Here is a 21,006-nt window from a genome sequence, read left to right on the forward strand (position 1 = left end):
TGCATTTTTCTTCTCTGCCACATGTCTCATTAGTTCATCTGACAACCATTTAGGCCTAAACCTTGAACAATATTTCTTAGTTGGTATGTAAAGCCTGGTAGCCTCCAAGATTAGTTCCTTGAATGCTTCCCATTTTGAGTTTGCTGTTGGTAACATCATCAGTTGGTCCCACTGTATAGAATTTAAATACTGTCTCAGACCATCATAGTCGCCTTTACGAAAACAAAAACCCTTCCCTTTACCTCTGATGGTAGTTACCTCCTTGAGTAAATCCCACATCAGTACACTGTGATCACTGCCACCTAGTGGTTCATTTATCTGCAGATTCTTAATGCATGAAGAATCACTACTGATAATCAGATCAAGAGTATTGCTCCCTCTTGTTGCCGCACGAACATGCTGATGTAGAAAACAATCATCCAATAAATCCACAAAAGCCTTGCTAGTGTGCGAGTGACCAACCCACAAATTCCAGTCAATATCTGGGAAATTAAAATCCCCCATTATAAGACTCTCTGATTTACTGGCCCACTCTATTTCCCTGTTCAATATCTTATTATACTCATCAGAGTCATTAGGCCTGTAGCACACTCCTACTCTCAATTTTGATTTCCCTATGCTTATGTCACACCAAACTGACTCGACACTGCCCTGTCCATCGATATCGACTGGCTTCACTTCCTTGAACTTTATGTGTTTCTTAATTAATAGCATAACCCCTCCTGTCCTGTCTATCCTTTCTATACACATTGTATTCCCCAAATTCCAGTTCCGCATTAGTTATATCTGTGTGACACCACGTCTCTGATATCCCAACAATATCTGCCTTTGATGTTTTGAGCAATACCTCAAATTCATCAAATTTATTTACCAAACTCCTAGCATTGGTGTACACGCAGGTATACATGCACCTGTTTCTATTCTTAGCTACCCTAACACAACCCATGTGTTTACTTGTACCGCAATGACTCCCAGCAGTCTCTGAAATATCCTGCATCTTGTTTTTCAGGCTTCTGCTCATTTCAATAGAAGCAGTGCAAGAATCACTTCCACCTCTGCCAGTGGCTACTGTTAATCTATTAGTCCTTGTATCCCCCCCAACTAGCAGTTTTCCGACCCACCTAACACTGCCTCGACAGCATCAGCAAAAATTCTTGCACCTTTTCTATTTAAGTGTATCCCATCCCTGTAGAAGCAATCTCTCCTGTTATCATGTAAATATGGATCTGATTCTGAATGATTACAGGCTGTTTGAATTTTAAAAATAGCATTCTGAAGGCGCCTCTGTAGCCAGGTGGGAAGGAGCAGCAGTGCGTAGCACACGCATCTTGATTAGACCGGGGTTCGAGCCCGTCACCACCAAATACGGAGGATGCGGAAAGGTCAGGAATGACCACCGCATATTCACGGAGCAATATGGCCTTAGTTGCTAATGCTCCTAAAAACCAAATAACAAACAACAAACAAACAGCATTCTGAATGGTAAAAAATAATAAAAATAAGCATACACTTACCGAATAAAGTGTTATTCATGTTTACAATTAGCTCTCAAAAATTCCATCCTCAAACTTAACCCACATCTAGCAAGAGTTGCAGGTGCAGCTTTCTGAACTTCATGGGCCTGCACTAGTTTGAACAAAAGTTGCTGACCAAGCATAACCTCCATTGCAATGATTACTGTAGCTAACACTGTGCAGGTGATGATTTGTATGCTGGTTCATAGTGCCTGTCATGTTTTTTAACGTGGAATATGCCAATTTTGTGTATGTTTACATAATTTGCGATGTCTGTTTGCAGTACTGCTGCTGTCACTGAATGCCAGCAGCATTTCTAAAACTGAGAATTCCAAGTTGAAGAGTGTTTAGTAGTTTCCATACTTTGCAAGAAAAGAATTCATTTCCTAGTGATCATACCATGCATTTGAGCTAAATGTGCCTAAACAAGAAAACCTTATTAACATGTTATAGCACAGGTCTTTATATTCAACAGAGTATGGAGTTATTTTTACTGTACATATAATACTCTTCTGTGCACCTTACTTTTTTTTTTCTTGATGTTGGATATACTTTACAGTATTTGTAATGCATTTGTTTTTTGTTTTTTTTTTTGGGACTTGATTACCATTTGGACAGGTTACCTCCTGTCCATATGGTAATCAAATCTTCTGAGCTCCTGCCGTAGCCATTGATTGCAACTTTGGTCCATTCACACTTTTACAGTCTGTGAAAGTATGAATGAACAGAAGCATCTAAAGGTAAAATTGTGTTCATTCACACTTTTACTCTAATTCTTGCATTGTTGATCTTGATAAATCTCCTACCATACTGGACACATTCTATTTAATGCCAACCTTAGTTTTCCATCAGAAAGAGATTATACGAATCCTGGACAATCTTGATTTCACGGAGTCTGTAAGGTCTGATGCCATTCCTTCACCTGTTCGTAAAACCTGTGCACCAGTGGTGGCTCCTGTTTTGTATTGCCTGCTTACGTTCTCTTTTATCACTGGTGTCTTGGCTTCTGCATAGAAATTTTCTCATTAAAAGCCCCTTCTAATTATCACACAATTGTGCTTAATCACAACTCTTCCCAATCCACTGTTGATATCTTGGCCATGTTATCCATCTGTGGAAACTTTCAAGAAAAAGTTTGGAAAAGCTCATGCATTTGACTAGACATTTCTATGATTTTTGATTAGAGTTGATATTTTTGATTAGAGCAGGTGGTAGACCATAACATATTATGGTCTACCACCTGATTTTTACAATAAGGTAGACCAATCTGACTGCTTACTGTGTGTGTGTGTGTGTGTGTGTGTGTGTGTGTGTGTGTGTGTGTGTGTGTGTGTGTGTGTGTGTGTGTGTGTGTGTGTGTGTGTGTGTGTGTGTGTGTGTGTTGGTAAATGGTTCTCAGACATCTAATTTCTTAACTGATGTTCAGAATTTGCCAAAGTTTTGTTGTTTGCCCATTATTCCTGTATGTTAATGACTTCTCATTGATTATAAATCCTGTCTGTAACAATGCATTGCAGTTCAACAAACCTTGCTCTGTGCAAATATCCATCTCTTCAGATATCAATCATCAGTTCCTTAAATGCAGCTCCTCATGTAATTTTTATAGTGGGGAAGAGAAAACTTAGTTAAGATAGTCCTTTTGAAACCCACTCCTTTTGTATTTTTCACAGAAAAAAGAACCTGCTGCTGCTCCTCCCACTCTGAGTTCAGCTGTAACACAACTCAGCTTTTCTAGACAAAAAGACATCTTTACTGATGTTAACCTTGGCTTCTAACGTTTCTTGGCTTAAGCATATTGCAATTATTGCTTTCTCTTCAATGAAAAAAACTAGGCTTTCCCTTTTTCCTTTAGCATTACTTTATTATTAAGAAGCTGTCAATGCTACCCATGTCTTAAATCTACCATCCCATACCATGTAATATTGCTCCCACGTGTAGAATGGGAATTGACTCTATCCAAAACAAAGAAATCAAATTAATTAATGATGCCTCTCTTACAAACAAACTCTCTCCACTCCTTATCACACAGATGTTTAATTTTTGCTGCATGCTTTTTCTACAGATATTTCGACAATCACTGTTCTTCTGAATTAAATTAGTGTCTGTAATTGAGCCCCTCTTTCAATATCCAATCATAGTTTGGATGATTGGATATTGAAACCTCCAACCCAAGCACGGTACTAAGAACTATAGGTTCTAATTCGTGTTTCGGGTTTACATAAAAAAAAAAAAAAAAAAGTTTAACCCCAAATGTATATACAGTCCATTCCGGTTATTTGGGACACATCGGAACTAGTGCATTTTGGCCCGATTAAGCGGCTGTCCCAATTATCCGAAGTTTCACGTAAATAGTGAAATATACAATGTACACCCACCCCTTCAATTGGTTCACTGTACAATCAAATCACGTTACAATGGACTCACCATAATAAAGTACCGTTCACTATACGATGTGTAGTAAGCGCCAGTTATTAAGTAGCAATTCTAATTAGAGAAAATAGGAGGAATATTATCCACAGGCTATAAAATTAAAGATATATTAAGCACAAATTTACCCTTTATTACCTTGCCAATTAAAAAATTAAATGATACGTGAAAATTGGAAGAACATACATGATAATCGGAATAATTAATACCTACTGTAATAAGTACATACAAACTAGTTGACATTTCTGTTCACTGACATTTTTGGGTGGGGATTAAAATTTAAAACAGTAAAAAGATAAGCAATCAATAACAAAGAACATGGCACACACAAATTGCAAGTAACACGATACACGCAAGTGAGAATGGAGTAACGAGTTACAAAGCTTTAAAAATAGGAATGAAGAGAAGATCTGAAAATTAAATTTTTTATATGATTGAAGATGCCATGGATGTGTAAACACATTCCATCATAACAACCCACAGAATTACAGCTGTCGGTATTATTGCAAATTTAGTAAGATCGAGTTTAATGTCCATTTATGATATATTTCATTAACAGCAAAGCCCAATAAACAGGTGACTGCTAATTGTTTTTATTGTTTTATGGTTGTGACCTCTAGAAATCCGACCGAACTACATGGTACGGTCGGAGACAATCGTAGGGTAATCTTCAGTGCTGCAGTCTCCTACCCCGATTAAACGGCATGCTGTCCCAATTAAACGAAGTAAACCCTGGCTATTTTCTCAATTGGGTTCTGTTTTTTAAGATTTGCCCCAAATAAACAGCTGCCCCGATTAACCGGTGGCCCAAATAACTGGAATCCACTGTATATATTCCAACTAGATGGTAGTAAATACGTGCCATTTAAATACATTTGCTGTCATTTCATGATACCTCTTTCCTTATACAGTAATTGTAATTTAATATATAGTTTCTACTTTGTTAGTACTATTGTAAAATGACTTAGAAATTGCTAATAATTCTGGAGTAGTTTTCTTAACAGTTGAAATCCATGTGAATGCTTTTAGCATAGAACTTTGCTAGAATAACTAGCAGTATTGTACATTGATAGTATTGTAACATGTGGAATGCCATAGTGAAGGATGATACCGTAATAGCTTAGTCAACAATCAACAGCAATTTCACATTTCTTGGCTCTTGCTGAAGCTTTTTCAGGTGAGACAAGGGCTGAATAAAATGAAAAGCATCTCCTGGACTAGAATTTTGAAAACGGGCAGAACATATTAAATGCTGTAGACTAGCCTTCTGCAGATATTTTTAAGAACGTCTCTGTGAATAGAATTTATAGGTTTACTAGTGGATGTAAGAGTTGACTGTATAGATTTTCACTGAATTTATTAAAAGAATGTAGTCAATAACTACAATGATAAATTGTACTTTTCTGTTATTAATTAACTGCTGCTACTTTTTCCTCAACCATTGTGTGTTTTTATAAACTGTTTATTCTGTTAATGCTTAGTTGTTTAAATTTTTCTACATTTTTTTGCTAATATATTAATAGTATCATTAATTTAAAAATATATTTGAAATTTTTATAAAAACATAAGCAATTGTTTTATACCAAAGATTCATATTGTAATCTTGCAAAGAAGATTGTTTCTATGCTGCAGAAAACATTGGCAGGATGAATCCAGAAAAAAAAATTAAATTATTTTTATACTAAAAAAAACACTTTTTTAATTAATAATCACAGCTCCACTACTGCAGTTTTAATATTTCTTATTTTCTCCAGAAAGAAAACTGGAAGAATCGACGTTTTGTAAATGAAATTATGTTGAAGTTGTGCTATCCTAGGTTTGATATTCCTGTAACAAAAGAAATCAACCGGATATTGAAGTCACCATTCAGTGTGCATCCAAAAACTGGTCAAATTTGTGTACCTTTTAGCATAGAAAATTTAAATAAATTTAATCCATTATCAGTTCCAACAATCAGGTTAGTGATAATATTTATTTTTGTAATTCATTTTTAATTGATGTTAATATTTATTTAATTATAACAAAAATGATTTATTTATAATGAGTAAGTTTTAAGAAATCACACTTTACCAATGCATATTGTTTTAGTTGTACACACTCAACAACAGGTCACTGTGCAATAGTTAGCATTGCAATACGATTATGGGGAATGCAAGAACAATATACCAAATGACATTGTGCTGCACACTCAGACACATGGGGTTCCACAGCAGACAATTGCTATGGAACCCAATATGTCTCATCACCTCTAATCATCATCGACAACGAATGCCATGGTGTCAACAACACTCTGGTTGGACATGGAATACTGGAAATGTGTGCTGGTCAGAATGGTCCCAATATGATGCAACATGCCAACAGATGCCTTCGTGTGTGTTGCAAAGCAATATGAGTCCGTGGATCCATTATGCATGGTGCTAATTATCCATGCAGGTAGCAGTGGTTGCTTAATATAGGGCATATTTTTCTGGAAAGTACTGGAACCCCTTGTGCATATTGAACCAATGTTTCACTGGCAATCTGCCAGTTGCTCTTAGGAAACCATGTGCACCTTGCCATATTCCATTATTTCCTAGACTATAATGCTGCGTGTTATCAGGCTTGCACTGTACACAAGTGGTTCAAGGGACACAGTGAAGATATCACCCATCTTGATTGGACTCCAAATTTGCCTGACCTCAATCCAATCGAACACCTGTGAGATGTTTTTTTGGAATGAAAAGTGAGACGTATGGACACAACTGTGATCCCTCTGACACCATGGAAAGCAGAGAGTGCACATGAACGGGCAAAGATTTTACTGCTTCAGCTAATAGAGAAGTTTTTCTTAAATTTTTGCTTTTTTATTGACTTAAATTGCCATATTAATTTATTTTCTAGAAGTAGCTTTATATTTATAGTAATGATACTTAGTTTAATTTGAACTTAGATAGAGATTTTGTAGGTTATTACTTAGTATTGGTAAGGGTATCTAATCCACGCATTGCACAAGGTTTTGCAATATCCCGCAAACACTAAAATTATATTTAGCCATTTTATTGACTTAATTATTATATTAAATTATTTTCTATAAGTAGCTTATAAACCTAGTCAAGCTCTGTGGTTTATTTTGAATTTAGATAGCGCGATTTTGAAAGTTAATTAATACTTAGTGTCCATAGATTTATCGATCGTAACTTGGCACCATTATTATATGATACATCATATATCCCGAACTAGATAGCGTAAGGTTTAAAGTAAAACTAGATAGTGAAACACATAGACTGTATTAGAAATCTGTTAGCTTAGTATAGTACAATAGTATCAATTAATCAGTAAAATTAACTATTATTATTAAAGTTCATTGTCACTTAAATTGTACTTTTTTTAACTAAATACATATAACGACCTAGATTTTAAAAATATAATGTTATAAATTAATACATATAACTTGACAGGAGATAAGAAAGTCATATAACGTGACTCAAACATAAATACTCGATACTGAAATACAGTGGATTCCTGTTATTTGGGCCACCAGTTAATTGGGGCAGCCGTTTATTTGGGGCAAATCTTAAAAAACAGAACCCAATTGAGAAAATAGCCAAGGTTTACTTCACTTAATTCGGACAACATGCCGTTTAATTGGGGCAGGAGACCGCAGCACTGGAGATTATCCTATGATTGTTTCTGACCGTATCACGTGGTTCGGTCAGATTTCTGGAGGTCACAACCATAAAACAATTAGCAGTAACCTGTTTATTGGGCTTTTCTGTTAGTGCAATCTATCATAAATGGATAGTAAACTGAATCTTATTGAATTTGCAATAATACCGACAGCTGGAATTCCGTGGGTTATTATGGTAAAATGCATTTACACTTCCATGAAATCTTCAATCATATAAAAAAATTAATTATATCCTGAAAAAGGCCTCTGAGGTTGGGCAAATTCATATTTAGCAATAAATAGACTCATACACCAACCATGAAAATATAAGTATTTTACTGTAACTAAAATATTTACAAATAAAATAAAAATTTATTTTTATTTTATTTGTAAATTGTAAAATCTGAAAAAATTAATTTTCAGAATCTTCTCTTCATTCCTATTTTTACAGCTTCATAACTTGTTACTCTGTTCTCACTTGCACGTATCGTGTTACTTGCAATTTGTGTGTGCTGTGTTCTTTGTTATTGATTGCTTATCTTTTTACTGTTTTAAATTTTAATCCCCACCCAAAAATGTCAGTGAACAGAAATGTCAACTAGTTTGTATGTACTTATTACAGTATGTATTAATTATTCCAATTTTTATTCTTCCGATTTTCACGTATCATTTAATTTTTAAATTGGTAAGGTAATAAGAGGTAAATTTGTGCTTAATATATATCTTTACTTTTATAGCCTGTGGATAATATTCGTCCTATTTTCGCTAATTAGAATCGCTGTTTAATAAAATTAAAATTCAATTTACAAACGTGATCACAATGACCGGCGCTTACTACACATCGTATAGTGAACGGTACTTTACTATGGTGAGTCCATTGTAACTTGATTTGATTGTACAGTGAACCAATTGTAAAGGGGGGGGGGTGTACATTGTATTTTTCACTATTTACGTGAAACTTCAGATAATTGGGGCAGCCGCTTAATCGGGCCAAAATGCACTAGTCCCAATGTGTCCCAAATAACCAGAATCGACTGTATATATATATATATAGTGTTATAACTGCATTGGGATATAAGTTTAGTGTTATATTTTCTATTGAAATTTTATTTGAAATTGAATCGAAATCATGACTCAGACCAGAACAGCAAAGCAAAAGGCTCAAACTAATGGGAGTGCTGTGGCTTACCTTGTGAAATGCACTGCTTGTCTGATGTTTGTGGAGCAATCAGGAACAGGACTTGATATTACCAAAGGGTATGTCTTTGTGTGTGCATGACGTAAGGAGTGTGAGGAAATCAGGCGGCAACTCAGCATTGTTATGGGCCTATATGGTAGCTTGAAGGACAGGGTGGATGCCCTCGAAGCATTTAAATTGAGGGGCCAATCAAGCTCTCAGCTGCACACATCAATGCTAGAGCTTGCACTTGAACATCACGCAATACAGTGGCAACCCCCAAGGCAGAATGCGCTGGTCCCAAAGGAACTAGTTGTTGTTAGTGACTCTATTGTCAGGGAAATGGGGAACATATTGTGCAAAAACGATAGGTGGACCAGGAACAGGGTATGTCTACCAGGAGCAAAGGTTGATGACATTGTAGCAGATATAATTTTTTAAGGGCACAAAAGGTGATATAGTTGTACACGTTGGCACTAATGATATTAGGAGTAGGAGACCGGCAGAATTACTTAACAAGTACAGGTCACTGTTGAAAAAAAGCCGTGAATTAGGGTTGAATTTGAAAGTGTCTGCAATTCTGCACAGACACGATAGGAGGGAGTATATGATGAGAGCCCTGTCAATCAATTCGGCCCTGGAAAGATTGTGCAAGGCTCGAGGGGTAGAATTTTTTTCAGCCTGGTCTGTACTTGTTAACAGGAGAGACTGCTTCTACAGGGATGGGATACACTTAAATAGAAAGGGTGCAAGAATGTTTGCTAATGCTATCGAGGCAGTGTTGGGTGGGTCGGAAAACTGCTAGATTGAGGGGATACAAGGACTAATAGATTACCAGTAGCCACTGGCAGAGATGAAAGTGATTCTTGCACTGCTTCTATTGGAATGAGCCGCAGCCTGGAAAATAAGATTCAGGATTCTGATGAGTATAATAAGGAACTGTACAGGGAAATAGAGTGGGCCAGTAAATCAGAGAGTCTTATAATGGGAGATTTTAATTTCCCAGATATTGACTGGAATTTGGGGGCTGGTTACTCACACACTAGCAGGGCTTTTGTGGATTTATTGGATGATTGTTTTCTACATCAGCATGTTCGGGAGGCAACTAGAGGGAGGAATACTCTTGATTTGATTATCAGCAGTGATTCTTCATGCATTAAGAATCTGCAGATAAATGAACCACTAGGTGGCAGTGATCACAGTGTGCTGAAGTGGGATTTACTCAAAGAGGTAACTACCATTAGGGGTAAAGGGAAGGGTTATTGCTTCCGTAAAGGCGACTACGATGGACTGAGGCAGTATTTAAATTCTATACAGTGGGACCAACTGATGATGTTACCAACAGCAAATTCAAAATGGGAAGCATTCAAAGAACTTATCTTGGAAGCTACTAGGCTTTACATACCAACTAAGAAATATTGTTCAAGGTTTAGGCCAAAATGGATGTCAGATGAACTAATGAGGCATATGGCAGAGAAGGAAAATGCATGGGATACTTACAAATTAACACATGACACAGAAGCCTATGATAGATACAAGTTGATATGCAACCAAGTTACAAAAGAGGTTAGGCAGGCGAAGGCAGATTACGAGAAATCCTTGGCAAGGGATGCAAAGAAAAACAGCAAAGAGTTCTTTACTTATGTAAACTCTAGAAGGAAGGGGATGAATCAGATTGGTCCACTTGATATTGATGGGTCAACTGTTGATGATCCTGCTCAGGTAGATAACAAACTAAATGAATATTTTGCATCGACATTCACACGTGAGGAGTTATTCAGCAAAGGGAATGCCAGAGGTGTATTCAACTCTAGCAGTAAGCTACAGAATCTTGAAATAACTGGGAGTAAAGTGGAGGAGAAACTGTTGAAGATAAACACAAGAAAGGTACCCGGGGTGGATGGGATCTATCCAGTTATATTAAAGGATGCAGCAAAGGAAGTAAGCAAACCCTTAGCCATAATTATGAGAGCTTCCTTGGACTCAAGGGAGGTACCCATAGACTGGAAATGTGCAAATGTGACCCCAATTCACAAAGGAGGATCAAAGGCTGACACAAGTAATTATAGACCTGTGAGCTTAACTTCTGTTCCAGGAAAATTAATGGAGGTACTGGTTAAAGAAGCACTGTAGGATCATTTAGACAAGACTTCAGTTATAGCTCAAACACAGCATGGTTTTGTTAAGGGGAAGTCTTGCCTGTCCAACTTGATTGGATACTATGATGCAGTCACAAAAGAACTGGATGCAGGGAATAACTTTGATATTATATACTTGGATCTTAGAAAGGCTTTTGATACTGTTGCACATGGAAGACTGCTACACAAATTGGAGCAGTGTGACATTGGAGGCAAATTGCTGCTATGGATAAAGGGGTGGTTGAGGGGGAGAAGACAGAGAGTGGTAATCAATGGACACTGCTCATCGTGGACTAATGTTATTAATGGAGTCCCTCAGGGCTCAGTGTTGGGTCCATTATTGTTTTCTGTATTTATAAATGATATTGATGATGGTATATCAAGCTTAATGTCCAAGTTTGCAGACGATACAAAGGTTGGCGGGGTTGTTAAGGACACTACGGACAGTATGCTGCTGCAACAGGATCTGGAAAGGTTGAGCAGATGGGCTGAGAGGTGTCAAATGAAGTTTAACATTGACAAATGTAAAGTACTACATATGGGAAACAGTAACCCCAGAGCAACGTATCAACTCTGTGGTACTACACTGACGGTGGTAGAGAATGAAAGGGACTTGTGGGTGGTTGTGCAGGCAGATATGAAGTTCTCTGAGCAGTGCAGATGGGCTGCAAGAGTAGCTCATGGAGTATTGTCAATGATATACAGGAATTTTTCCAGCAGGGATAAGGAGGTGATTATTCCATTGTATAAGGCGATGGTCAGGCCACACCTAGAGTACTGTATACAGGTCTGGAGGCCTCATTTCAAGAAGGATGTAGAGCTGCTGGAACGAGTACAGAGAAGGACAACAAAATTAGTGAATGGAATAAAGGCTTAAGTTTTGCAAATTACAGTGTCTGGAGACTAGGCACCAGCGAGGTGATCTGATAGAGGTGTATAAAGCCTTGAATGGTTTAAGCATGCTCAATGCTGATGGGATTCTTCCTCTAGCTCAGAAAGATCACCTGAGAGGGCATAAATTCAAATTGAGGAAAGACAGATGTAGGATAGACGTGTGGAAATTTGCCTTTAGCCAGCGGGTGGTTGGTTGGTGGAACAGACTTCCATCCCTTGTGGTGGAGGTTGATAGCCTAATTAAGTTTAAGGCTCAGCTGGACAGGTATTTTGAACGAACAGAGGGGTGAAGTGGAAGTGGGTTTTTTTTTTTTTTTTTTGGCTGATGCTGCATAAGCTTGCTTTCTTGCATCAAATGCCTCTACTAATGCTAATGCTAATATTTCAGAGACTGCTGGAAGTCGTTGCGGTACAAGTAAATACATGGGTTGTGTTAAGGTAGCTAACAATAGGAACAGGTGCATGTATACTTGCGTGTACACCAATGCTAGGAGTTTAGTAAATAAATTTGATGAATTTGAGGTATTGCTCAAAACATCAAAGGCAGATATTGTGGGGATTTCAGAGACGTGGTGTCACACAGATATAAGGAATGCAGAACTGGAATTTGGGGAGTACAATGTCTACAAAAGGGATAGACAGGATACGAAGGGAGGAGGGGTTATGATATTAGTTAAGAAATACATAACATCCAAGGAAGTGAAGCCAGTTGACATTGCTGGACAGAGCAGTGTTGAGTCAGTTTGATGTGACATAAGCATTGAGAGATCAAATTTGAGAGTAGGAGTGTGCTATAGGCCTAATGACTCTGATGAGTATAATAAACAACTGTACAGAGGAATAGAGTGGGCCAGTAAATTAGAGAATCTTATAATGTGGAATTTTAATTTTTCAGATATTGACTGGAATTTGTGGTTTAATCACTCACACACTAGCAAGGCTTTTGTGGATTTATTGGATGACTGTTTTCTACAGCAGCATGTTCGGGAAGAAACTAGAGGGAGTAATACTCTTGATCTGATTATCAGCAGTAATTCTTCATGCATTAAGAATCTGCAGATAAAGGATCCACTAGGTGGCAGTGATCACAGTGTGCCGAATTGGGATTTACTCAGAGGGCTGCAATCAGGGATAAAGGGAAGGGGTTTTGCTTTTGTAAAAGTGACTACGGTGGTCTGAGACAGTATTTAAATTCTGTACATTGGGACCAACTGATACCAACAGCAAATTCAAAATGGAAAGCATTCAAAGAATTAATCTTGGAAGCTGCTAGGCTTTTTCATTCCAACTAAGAAATATTTTTCAAGATTTAGGCCTAAATGGATGTCAGATGAACTAATTAGACATGTGGCAGAGAAGAAAAATGCATGGGATACATATAAATTAACAGGTGACACGGAAGTCTATTATAGATATAAGCTGGTCTGTAACTAAGTCACAAAGGAGGTTAGGTGAGCAAAGGCAGATTACGAGAAATCTTTAGCAAAGGATGCAAAGAAAAACAGCAGAGTTCTTTACTTAGAAGGAAGGGGATGAATCAGATTGGTCCACTTGATATCGATGGTTCAACTGTTGATGATCCTGCTCAGCTAGCTAAGAAACTAAATGAATATTTTGCATCTACATTCACACATGAGGAGTTATTCAGGGAGGTGTATTAAACTCTGGCAGTAAGTTATATGATCTTGTAATAACTGAGAGTAAATTGGAGGATTAATTGTTGAAGATAAACATAAGAAAGGCACCTGGGGTGGATGGAATGTATCCAGTTATATTAAAGGAGGCAGCAAAGGAAGTAAGCAAACCCATAGCCATAACAATGAGAGCTTCTTTGGACTCAGGGGAAGTACCCATGGACTGGAAATGTACAGATGTGACCCCAATTCACAAAGAAGGATCAAAGGGTGACACAAGTAATTACAAACCTTTTAGTTTAACTTCTGTTACACGGAAATTAATGGAAGCACTGGTTAAAGAAGCATTGGAGGATCATCTAGACCAGCCTTTCTCAAAGTGCCATTGGCAGGGTCAATGGCACTTTGAGAGCACATTGGCAGGCTGGACCTTTCCCAAGGTCCATTGGCAGGCTGCAAAGATTTCCTGGTGAGCCATGAATTTTATTACTAAATAAATATTTATCAGTATATCCCAACTTCCAATTTTCATTCGACTTAATTTTTAGTTGGAATCAGTTCAGGGCTGGCAATAAATGCAAAGCCCACAATTTTACACTTCGATGCATTTGTAGGCTTGGCTCTGGTGGTAAAATATGACATATCTTTAAATGTGAGTTATGGAAGTGGCTAGTGGGCCACTGAGTTATGTGCTTTGTCCAAGTGGGCTGCGTTGGACAAAGTTTGCGTTGTCTGCGTTGCTCAGAAAACTTCATATCTGAAGTATCTGTAGTACCACACAGTTGGTATGTTTCTCTGGGGGTTACTTCTACCCATATGCAGTACTTTGCATTTGTCAGTGTTAAACTTCAGTTGCCACTTCTCAGCCCATCTGCCCAAATTTTCTAGATCCTGTTGTGGTAGCACACTGCCATTACTGTCATTAACAACCGTGCCAACCTTTGTATCATCTTCAAACTTCAACACTAAGCCTGATATACCTTCATCAATATTTATCATTGATAAATATACAAAACAACAGTGGACCTAACACTGAACCCTGTGGGACTCCACTATTAACATTAGTCCACGGAGAGCAGCACCCATTGATTACCACCCTCTGTCTTCTCCCACTCAATATTGCATAAAATAATAAGTCAAAATAAATATGAAAATTAATCTGAAAAATAAATGTAAAAATAGTAATGCAAACATCAGTGGCAGCAAATTTGCACATTACACTAAATGTTGCATAAAATAAACTATGAAACTAAAGTAATTGCATGCCAGTAGTATGGCAAAGCAGTAGAACAAAATAATACATAAAGAAAAGAAAAAAGGGGGGAGCAAAATAATGAAGAAGAGGGTATTGTGGAAGGATGCTCCTAATATAATTTAGAATTTGGAAGTAAATTAAAAAGCACTGTGAAAGCCAATTAAAAAGAGATTTAATGGTGCCCCTGACAGCACCAGTGTCCAAATTGTGCGAAATATTACCAAAATGGAAATGAACTACCAATAATATACAACCAGTTAAACTAAAAATTTGCCATACTACTGGCATACATTTTACTTTAGTTCCAATATTTTATTTTATGCAACATTTAGTGGAATGTGCATATTTGCTGCCTATGCATATAATTAATGTTTGCATTACTATTTTTAGATTTATTTTTCACATTAATTTACATATTTATTTTGACGACTTGATGTCTCTTGTTAGTCACAATATTCTTCTTGCTTATATGATGCTTTTATGAAGAATGCGCTGGGACTACATTTTTCAACCTTTAGTATCTTGATTTTGCCTAACTTTATATTTTCATTATCTTCCCTCGTATAATTCTCTCGTATATCTGCAGATAAACGAACCACTAGGTGGCAGTGATCACAGTGTGCTGAAGTGGGATTTACTCAAAGAGGTAACTACCATTAGGGGTAAAGGGAAGGGTTATTGCTTCCGTAAAGGCGACTACGATGGACTGAGACAGTATTTAAATTCTATACAGTGGGACCAACTGATGATGTTACCAACAGCAAATTCAAAATGGGAAGCATTCAAAGAACTTATCTTGGAAGCTACTAGGCTTTACATACCAACTAAGAAATATTGTTCAAGGTTTAGGCCAAAATGGATGTCAGATGAACTAATGAGGCATATGGCAGAGAAGAAAAATGCATGGGATACTTACAAATTAACACATGACACAGAAGCCTAGGATAGATACAAGTTGATATGCAACCAAGTTACAAAGGAGGTTAGGCAGGCAAAGGCAGATTACGAGAAATCCTTGGCAAGGGATGCAAAGAAAAACAGCAAAGAGTTCTTTACTTATGTAAACTCTAGAAGGAAAGGGATGAATCAGATTGGTCCACTTGATCTTGATGGGTCAAGTGTTGATGATCCTGCTCAGGTGGCTAACAAACTAAATGAATATTTTGCATCGACATTCACACATGAGGAGTTATTCAGCGAGGGGAATGCCAGAGGTGTATTCAACTCTAGCAGTAAGTTACAGAATCTTGAAATAACTGGGAGTAAAGTGGAGGAGAAACTGTTGAAGATAAACACAAGAAAGGCACCCGGGGTGGATGGGATCTATCCAGTTATATTAAAGGAGGCAGCAAAGGAAGTAAGCAAACCCTTAGCCATAATTATGAGAGCTTCCTTGGACTCAGGGGAGGTACCCATAGACTGGAAATGTGCAAATGTGACCCCAATTCACAAAGGAGGATCAAAGGCTGACACAAGTAATTATAGACCTGTGAGCTTGACTTCTGTTCCAGGAAAATTAATGGAGGCACTGGTTAAAGACGCACTGCAGGATCATTTAGACAAGACTTCAGTTATAGCTCAGACACAGCATAGTTTTGTTAAGGGGAAGTCTTGCCTGACCAACTTGATTGGATACTATGATGCAGTCACAAAAGAACTGGATGCAGGGAATAACTTTGATATTATATACTTGGATCTTAGAAAGGCTTTTGATACTGTTGCACATGGAAGACTGCTACACAAATTGGAGCAGTGTGACATTGGAGGCAAATTGCTGCTATGGATAAAGGGGTGGTTGAGGGGGAGAAGACAGAGAGTGGTAATCAATGGACACTGCTCATCGTGGACTGATGTTATTAGTGGAGTCCCTCAGGGCTCAGTGTTGGGTCCATTATTGTTTTCTGTATTTATAAATGATATTGATGATGGTATATCGGGATTAATGTCCAAGTTTGCAGACGATACAAAGGTTGGCAGGGTTGTCAAGGACACTACTGACACTATGCTTCTGCAACAGGATCTGGAAAGGTTGAGCAGATGGGCTGAGAGGTGGCAAATGAAGTTTAACATTGACAAATGTAAAGTACTACACATGGGAAACAGCAACCCCAGAGCAACGTATCAACTCTATGGTACAACACTGACAGTGGTAGAGAATGAAAGGGACTTGGGGGTGGTTGTGCAGGCAGATATGAAGTTCCCTGAGCAGTGCAGACGGGCTGCAAGAGTAGCTCATGGAGTATTGTCAATGATATACAGGAATTTTTCCAGCAGGGATAAGGAGGTGATTATTCCATTGTATAAGGCGATGGTCAGGCCACACCTAGAGTACTGTATACAGGTCTGGAGGCCTCATTTCAAGAAGGATGTAGAGCTGCTGGAACGAGTACAGAGAAGGGCAACAAGATTAGTGAATGGAACAAAGGGGTGCTCTTACGAAGAAAGGCTTAAGTTTTGCAAATTACAGTGTCTGGAGACTAGGCACCAGCGAGGTGATCTGATAGAGGTGTATAAAGCCTTGAATGGTTTAAGCATGCTCAATGCTGATGGGATTCTTCCTCTAGCTCAGAATAATCACCTGAGAGGGCATAAATTCAAATTGAGGAAAGACAGATGTAGGATAGACGTGCGGAAATTTGCCTTTAGCCTGCGAGTGGTTGGTTGGTGGAACAGACTTCCATCCCTTGTGGTGGAGGTTGATAGCCTAAATAAGTTTAAGGCTCAGCTGGACAGGTATTTTGAACGAACAGAGGGGTGAAGTGGAAGTGGTTTTTTTTTTTTTTGGCTGATGCTGCATAAGCTTGCTTTCTTGCATCAAATGCCTCTACTAATGCTAATGCTAATGCTAATGCTAATTTACAGCACAATATAGTGTTAGTTGTTGATATGCCTAAAACCATACAGCAACAACAAAAAAAAATTCTGTTTCCCGATACTGCAATTTGCAAAACTGAAGTCTGTCTCAGTAAGTGCATCCTTTTGTTCCCTGTTCCCCATTAATGTCATTGGTCTTCTCCACACCCTTTACAACAGATCCACATCCTTCCTAAAATGAGACTTCCAAACAGTACTCAAGATGTAGCCCAACCGTTGCCTTATCCAAATGAATAATCACCTCCGTATCTATGCCAGCAAAATTCCTGTGTATCATTGACAAAACACTATGAACTGGCTATCAACCCATATAAACTGCTTGTAGAACTTCGTGTCAGACTACACAATTTCCCTAGATATTTTTCATTCTTCACTTTCTTGAGTGAATTGTATTATACAGTTGGTATTCCATTCTGAGATTATTGTCACCCATATTATTATTATTATTATCAGTTTATGTATCTAACACCCGTGTACAGACATTATGGGTAGCAATAATTGACGTTAAACTTCAATCATTTCTCAGCCCATCTGCATATTTTTTCTAGATCTTGTTGCAATAGTGTACCCTGATTACTGTCATTAACCATTCTGCATATTATATCAAAAATAAAATTTTGTTGTAAAAATTTGTACATTTTATATTTTCAGTCAACTTTGTGATGAAATTAATGCCCATGATGCCCAAGCCAAAATTATAGACAAAGAAGATAAGGTCGATAATCAACCTATGAATGAAAGCATGCAAGAAAATAATAGTAGTCCCAAAATAATATCTGCTGAGAAGACCATGTGCTATAGGAAAACAAGTTTGAAAGAATCGGTGAAAGTTTTTGAAGATTTTGTCTGTGGTCTTGAATCGACCTGGCAAGGGCAAGGATAGTTAGCAGAACAGAGTGGTAAGTCTGAATGTGAAATTTATTTTATCATATTTTTGATAAACAGACTGAGAAACTTTTCACAATAGTTCCTTATATACTAAATTTTTTATCTTGTAACTTGGTGAAAAAAATATACAGATTGTTTCACTAATGTTGAAACTTACCACATGAAAGCAATGCCCATGTATAACAGATTTTATACCACTGTGTGCCCTTCTGTGGACCGTTTTTGGACTATTCAGGTTCAAAATTTTGGAGTTTTTCCCTTTGATAAGTGTTTAAAACATATCCACTTGCAAAACTTCAACCTTCTAGGTCAAAATACTTAAGAATTTAACATGACAGACTTCTTAATATAGATAAAATATTGTTAATAAAAAATGCTGCATATAAACATATAATACTTATATCCTCCTGGATTTTTAATAAAAATTGAAATGCAACGTGTACTTTTGTGGATCTATAGCAATTTAACAAAATAAACAAATAGCACAACTTATATCTCAGATCGGATGTGGTCATCATCTTTGTAATGTACTTTACTTATTTCCTCCTAGATTTTAACCACAATTAAAGGCTAACACATATTTCACATTTTTGCTATGATTAATAGAATAAGAAAATAACAATTCATGATTTATATATTTAGTAAATTTATAACAAAAATACAAGTTCTTCAATATGTGTGAACTGAAAACATTTCTGCACATCTATCATATTGCCCATTCATTCTTCCAATGAGCACATAGCAACAAACATAATATCCAATGCTTCATTTCTATTAGTCTGATTTTAATAAAATTTTGGACTTGACAAATTTTTCTAAAAGGGTAAGGTCTAAAATTTCATGCCCCACTGAGAGTCAGTTCATTACATGTGAACAGACAGAAAGCTAGGCACTCCACGTAAAACTTGGGAATGATAAACCAAAGACAATGAAAAGCAGTTCTTATCATAGTGGTAAACATACATAATAAAGATGTTAAAATCTCCTTTTGAGTGGAGTCACTGTTGCTATGATTAATAGCAACAGTGACTGAACTGTTGGAGTATGCTGCTTGGCAGCATACTCCATCTTGGTTACAGAATTTTGTTGATAGGATGCATCAAAGGTTTTATATATAAATTATCATTGGTGCATGTCTTATTTTTATATATTTAATTTAATGTTATTTATTTTTCTATTAAAACCTTTTTCTTGTGAAAAATATGCTGCTCAGCACTGTGTTTTGCATGTGAAAAGATTTTACATGCAAAACATTGCACTATAACAAAACTGGCAGTTTTGTTATAGTGCAACGTAAATTTAAAATGAGATATCATTACAGGAAAATAAACATGGAAGAAACATTTTTCACACAAGCTAAGGCAGACTACATGTAGTTCTTTGTTTGCTAAAAGAACATTTTAACGTTAGGGTCATTTCTGATCAGTATCCCAGATGATATGGGATTGGATGGTCTTGCCCCGACCATACTCACTGGATATGAATCCTTGTGATTAATTCCATTAGGGATTTCTGAAGGACAGTAATTACAGGAAACCTTTGAAGAACTGAAAGATGAAATCATAGCTGCTGCAAAAAAACTCTTACTGCAGCTATAGTAAACTTCACTTTACATTTACAAATAGTCTTGGATGCATAGGATTCATGTAGTGAAAATGTTTTTCCTTGAATAATAAACTAATAATGTGAAACTCACTAGTATTAGCATAATAGATCAAAAAATATAGGCATTTAAAATTGTTGGGCTTTTCTTGATTACCTTGTCAATTAATACTTCATAAGTCTTTCTCTCAAATAATTAGGGAAATGGAGAAATAAGAATAAATTTGAATTCAAGAAATTAGCATTACCTGATTTATTGAAAATATCTTGCTAGTCTACAGTTAAATCATTAAAATAGACAGGAAAGCCTGAAAATTCTTTGATGTAAATAAAACTGCCAATTGATTCATGGAATACCATTCCTGTGTCTAACAACTTTTCATCACATTGAAACTTACCGGGAAGAATATGATGTATATGTGATATACACAGCTAATATAACCGAAATTAATCCCTTAAAATATACTTTACCCAGTTTTTATCTTTTTTCTTTTGCTTGCCTGCTGTTCAATTTCATTTTAATTTTGTTCTCCTTTTTTTTTTCAGATTCAAGAATGAATTTTGAGAACAGTTAATGCAGATCAGAGTTGTGTGTATGGCAACAAGAAAGCCAGATGCTTTTATTACTATTAATTGAGAACTGACACAAAAAAAAAATAAAATTAAAGAAAACTACTTATGTGTTTCTCATTTTCATGTAGATTCAGTATGTCCTAAGCTGTCAACTTCAGCTATACATAGAGTCAACTTATTCTGGAGATTAATAACTCACTGGCTAAAGGAAAACTTACTACAATCCAGTATTTATTCTTCTCCCTTAGTTTGAATTTATGCCATCCAGTTTCTCGCATCCTTTTAATACCTTGAAAATTTTCACTTTCATTCATTGTAATATCCACCTCCTTTTTCTTATAAACCTTATTGAGATCCCCCCTCCTAGGATATCTAATTACAAGT

At 36.8% G+C, this 21,006-nt stretch overlaps 1 protein-coding gene across 2 annotated transcripts in view; it reads left to right on the forward strand.

Annotated features, from left to right (window-relative positions):
- Window positions 1-20,694, forward strand: part of LOC150075831 (DNA primase small subunit-like) — a 65,292-nt gene extending 44,598 nt beyond the window's left edge. The window contains exons 8-10 of one of the 2 annotated variants that reach the window (XM_090387428.1): window positions 5,696-5,898; window positions 18,211-18,458; window positions 20,596-20,694. In XM_090387428.1, the coding sequence (XP_090243554.1) occupies window positions 5,696-5,898; window positions 18,211-18,442 (435 nt within the window). In that variant the 3' untranslated portion in view covers window positions 18,443-18,458; window positions 20,596-20,694. Of the gene's footprint in view, window positions 1-5,695; window positions 5,899-18,210; window positions 18,459-20,595 lie in introns of those variants that run through there. The other variant, XM_090387429.1, reaches the window with a different exon arrangement.
- The last annotated feature ends 312 nt before the right edge of the window (window positions 20,695-21,006 follow it).

The sequence above is a fragment of the Mastigoproctus giganteus genome, chromosome 13 (genome assembly GCF_048544385.1).
Source record: "Mastigoproctus giganteus isolate SK-2022 chromosome 13, ASM4854438v1, whole genome shotgun sequence".
Lineage (NCBI taxonomy): Eukaryota > Metazoa > Arthropoda > Arachnida > Uropygi > Thelyphonidae > Mastigoproctus > Mastigoproctus giganteus.